A 4,976-nucleotide genomic window follows, 5' to 3' on the forward strand; every position below is an offset into this window, starting at 1 on the left:
TTGATACCCTTCAAGTTCTTCTAGAAAATAGGGACCAACAATTTAATCTCCTTCAAGGTCAGCTGGCCAATCTTCTTGCTAGTAGTGCTTCCCCATTCCCCGGTCTCGTGAGCCTTCCCCAGATGCTAGTCCTTCTCGTCATGATCCTTCGAACCATGCCGGCGATGAAGCTTGTAGTAGTGAAGATGGAGGTGATGCAATACAAAACACTCATTGAATGATGTTTGAACTTTTAACTTGTGAAATATTTTGTTGTTAGGTATTATGTTTTGTAAATATAGTTTAGTGGAGATGGAGATGATGTTTTGTTAATAATATAGTTATGATAGTTATTATTGTTGTTGTTATTGTTGTTATTGTTATTGATATTGGTTGATTGGCAGCAATGTAATACTGCCATTATAGGTGATTGGTTGTTGGTAGGTGGTGCAGCTATAAAGCAGTTGTATTCTGCCAATAGTATACCCAGAAAATCGACCGCCTACCGACCGAAGTCGGTCGGAACTGTTCATTTGAATTTTCCAGAAATTCAAAGTTACCGACCGACTTCGGTCGAAATTGTTGAATTTAAATATTAAATATTTTAACAATTCCGACCGACTGCGGTCGGAATTTTTAATTTTAATTCCTAATTTTAATTTTAATTTTAATAATTTTTAATTTTTAATTGTAATACCGACCGATTCATCAACACGATTATTAAAAAAAAATTAATAATTAATGTTCCGACCGACTTCGGTCGCTAATTTAAAAATAATTTAAAATTATTTTCAAAACTACCGACTAAAGTCGGTCGGTATGGTTATTTTTTGTCATATAATTTGGTCAAAGTGCGTTGATGAATACCGACCGATTTCGGTCGGTAATATCAACCGACTGCAGTCGCTACCTTATTGTGACTATTCTTTTTTCGATGAATTGAAATCGGTCGGTTTTTGTTCGATTCCGACCGACTTCGGTCGGTTTTGTTTGGACGTTTTTTGATAGTTTTTTAGTAGTGTAGTAATATATATCCTCCATAATAAAAAACTCAGTGTAATTTTACATGTGGGGTCTGGAGATAGTAGTGTGTACATAGACCTTACCCCTACCTTGTAAAAGTACTTCATTATAATATCCCAAAAATATGGAACAAACACGGATGTTTTATGCATAGTAACGTTTGGTGCAGAGGAAGTGGACTGGCAAACTTGTACTTAAAAATGAATCTGTTATACTTAACGCTAAAGTTGTCTGCAATCACTTTTGCAAGTCATTGGTTATCATTCCTAACTTCATAGCAATTTTTTTTTAAATAATCGTGTTGACGAGAAATCATCTCGCATTTTTTTGGTTCCGTTGGAATTTGACCTATGTTTTTTCATGATTTTCATTTCATATTGACTGCTAGGCTACATTATTTTTATAGGAGGTGATCGTTTTTTGTTTTTTTTTTGGAAAACTTAGAACGGTTGACCACCCTTTTTTTTTCTTTTTTTGTGCAAGAACTTTCCCTTAGATAGTCACAGACATTAAAGCTTGAAATTTGAAATGTCCTTCTAGTTCTAGAAGAGATTGGGATACTCTAAACTAAGCCCTGGGCTCATTACCTGTGAGTATTCGGCACGCGGTAATAACAAGCCCAAAGAGTAGAGTGAAATGAGCATTTCCTCAGAGAAAAAATAACATTGTATAACCGCTGTATAAATAATAGCGGAAAAATATATAAAATTATCAAATATTATACACTTTTACGGCTACCGTGTAAATAGTTTTTGGCACGGGTTAAAAATGATACTCTCTCCGTTTCAATTTATGTGAATCTCTTTGATTGGGCACGAAATTTAAGAAAAAATGAAGACTTTTAGAATTTGTGTTCCTAAACAATTCAAAAAGGGCCCCAGAGTATTTGTGTGGTTATAAAAGCTTCTCATTAAGGATAAAATTGTAAGTTTAAGCAAAATTATTTTCAAATTTAGAAAGGGGTCATTCTTTTTGGAACGGACCAAAAAGAAAATAAGTTCACATAAACTGGAACGAAGGTAGTAATACCCATTTCTCTAACGAAAGTTCAATCTTGGGCCAGAATTGTGTAGGTGAGGTCCAGATCCGAAATCTTATAAAATTTGCAAAGTGGAAGAATATTACAATCATTCCTTCTTCACTATTGTTTTTCTTTTTCATAACTGCTGAGAATTTTTTTTTTTTTAGTCGAGGGTCTTTCGGAAATAGTCTCTCTATCTCCACAAGTTAGGGTAAGATATGCGTACATACTATTCTCCCAGACTGTTGAGGAATGTTGAGCTGTGGATGAGCTGGCAAGTTAGTTAGTTAATTAGTGTTAAGACTAGTAATTAAGAAGTTAGTTATTCTTATATAAAAGGATGTACAGTGTATTTTAAAATCAGTTAGTGGAAATATTACTCATTTTCCAAAAGCTTCTCTCTGTCTTGCTATTCTCTCTTCTTCATCTCTCAATATTAACAGAGCTTTCAAGCTCTTAACATGGTATCAGAGCTGTGAGAATCGATCGAAATTTCGCTCACAACTCGTCTATTTTTCGAAGCTTATACTTGCATAATCATGAAGAAATTGTTCCAAAGTCACATATCACAAAGCTAGGGTTTTTTTGAATTTTTCCCATTCAGCTACAATGGTGATTGGAGACGGAATATGAGTCGCGACTACAGGAAATGAAGCTAAAATTGACCACACGCATTCACTCTTTGTGCATCTATCGGACACTCCGGGTTCAATTCGGATTCGGATCCATCTTAAAGGATCTGAGAACTATGGACTATAGCGAAGGTCGATGCGTATAACACTTCAAGCCAAACGGAAATTAAGTTTTGTTACCGAAACTTGTAGAAAGGAATTATTTGATGATGAGTTTCATGAACACTGTGAAACATGCAACACGATTGTCCTTTCGTGGATAATAAATAGAGTCGCACCACATCTATTCAGTGGAATTGTCTATGCTTCCGATGCACATCTCGTATGGGAAGATCTATGGGGGTGTTTTGACAAAGTAAACAGAGTACGTATATTTCAGCTACATCGGGAAATTGCAACAATTTCTCAAGGAACAGACTCTGTTTCCATCTACTTCACGAGGCTGAAAGAATTGTGGGCGGAGTATAATGCAATGAGACCTTCTCCAAATTGTGGATGTGCAAAATCCAAGAAAATTGTAGTACGTTTCTTACAACAACATCTGCTTCAATTTCTTAGTGGCTTGAATGACTCGTATGACCAGGCGAGGCGTCAAATTCTCATGAAAACAACAGAACCAATTTTGAATCAGGCATATGCAAAGATTATTGAAAGTAAGAGTCAGTTGACACCACCTGGGATTAATTCCATTGCAGAAGGGAATGACATTACATCACTATGGAATGCAAAAGGCACACAACAGAAACCAAAGAGGAACTTCGATCTATATTGTGAACATTGCAAGTTAAAATGTCATACTAAGGAAAATTGTTACCAATTAGTTGGCTACCCTCCAAACTATAAGGGGAGAAAGAAGAATGGGGCAACTGCTAATAATGTGACTGCCAACAATATGACCTCGTTTGGTAGACAATTGGACCAAAACTCTAATATGATTCTTGGCCAGCATTATCATGGGGGTTAATATCAAGGTTATAACACTAGTAATCATGGATACAACTTCCTTAGTGAAGAGCATCGTGGTTCAGGTTTTATTGGTGATAGTCAGGGTTTTGCTACATTGGACCAGGGTCAAGGGATAATGAGCAGTGTTGTTGTAGGCCAAAGTGCCACAAATATGAATGCAGGTGCATCACCTATGGTCTTCACCCAAGAATAATATAACCAAATTCTGAAGATGTTGAGCAAAGGTAACAGTACTAAAGCAGCAGCTAATGCAGTAGGTATTGTTACTCCCTCTCTTTCTAATGATAGGAATGATAAATGGATTGTAGATAGTGGGGCCACAAATCACATAGTGGGAGACAGTGGTATGTTGTCTATAATTACTAAACATGAGAATCGGAAAGTGCTCTTACCTAATGGCAGTAGAGTCCCCATTACACATATAGGGAGTTCTAAATTGTTACAAGGAAACATTCATAATATTTTATATGTCCCTGAATTCAAGTTCAATTTGTTATTAGTAGCAAAGTTGACAAGAGAGTTAAGATGATTTATGGCATTCTATCATGATTTTTGTCTAATGCAGGACCTTCACATTAGGAAGGTGAAGGGGATTGGTAGAATAGAAGAAGATCGGTATCATTGGTACTCAAAGAATAAAAGGCCACTATCTCTTGTCCCTTCAGTATTCCTAAAAGTACATGATGAGGATGAGCTATGGCACAAGAGGCTAGGACATGTCTCTGGGAGGATATTGAGATAACTTTCTTTAGTTAGAAGTAACATGAATAATACTAAGTCTTCTATTGTATGCCCTCTAGCTAAGAACACAAGAATTCCTTTTCCTATAAGTAATAGTAGAGCTGCAAAACCCTTTGACTTGGTACATGCAGATGTCTGGGGTCCCTATAGGGTCCCTACCTTTGATGGCTGTAATATTTTCTTACTTTGGTGAATGATTTTAGTAGAATGGTATGGGTGTTTTTTCTACATCTAAAGAGTGATGTTAGCATTGTCCTTAAGAAATTCTTACTACTTATACAAACTCAGTTTAATGCATCAATAAAGGTCTTTAGAAGTGATAATGAGACTGAGTTTTTCAATTCTTTCTACAAAGCTTTATTCAGTAATGCAGGGATCATTCACCAAAGCTCTTATGTTCACACACCCCCACAAAATAGGGTGGTTGAAAGAAAGCATAAACACATCCTTGAAGTAACCAGGGCACTTAGGTTTCAAGCAGGGTTGCCTTTGAGATTTTGGGATATTTGTATTTTCAATGTTGTGTATCTCATTAATAGGATACCATCTCCAGTACTGGGAAACAAGTCACCATTTGAAATTTTCTTTGGAAGACAACCTAACTTGGCTCATTT

General features: G+C 36.1%; 1 protein-coding gene across 1 annotated transcript; it reads left to right on the top strand.

The window, feature by feature from the left end:
* The first annotated feature begins 2,791 nt into the window (after positions 1-2,791).
* On the top strand, positions 2,792-4,363 carry LOC138903356 (uncharacterized). The gene is made up of 3 exons (XM_070191319.1): positions 2,792-3,614; positions 3,684-3,796; positions 4,187-4,363. The coding sequence occupies exons 1-3, from the start codon at positions 2,792-2,794 to the stop codon at positions 4,361-4,363; spliced, it is 1,113 nt and encodes a 370-aa protein (XP_070047420.1).
* The last annotated feature ends 613 nt before the right edge of the window (positions 4,364-4,976 follow it).

This window comes from Nicotiana tomentosiformis, chromosome 12 (assembly GCF_000390325.3).
Source record: "Nicotiana tomentosiformis chromosome 12, ASM39032v3, whole genome shotgun sequence".
Taxonomy (NCBI): domain Eukaryota; kingdom Viridiplantae; phylum Streptophyta; class Magnoliopsida; order Solanales; family Solanaceae; genus Nicotiana; species Nicotiana tomentosiformis.

What these genes read in the sequence shown, in the direction of transcription:
- LOC138903356 (XM_070191319.1), top strand. Translation starts at nt 2,792, where the DNA reads ATGCGTATAACACTTCAAGCCAAACGGAAATTAAGTTTTGTTACCGAA. An exon ending in TGGCCAGCATTATCATGGGG is followed by an intron (nt 3,615 to 3,683) that starts GTTAATATCAAG and finishes ATCGTGGTTCAG; the next exon opens with GTTTTATTGGTGATAGTCAG. An exon ending in ATGCAGGTGCATCACCTATG is followed by an intron (nt 3,797 to 4,186) that starts GTCTTCACCCAA and finishes TGTCTAATGCAG; the next exon opens with GACCTTCACATTAGGAAGGT.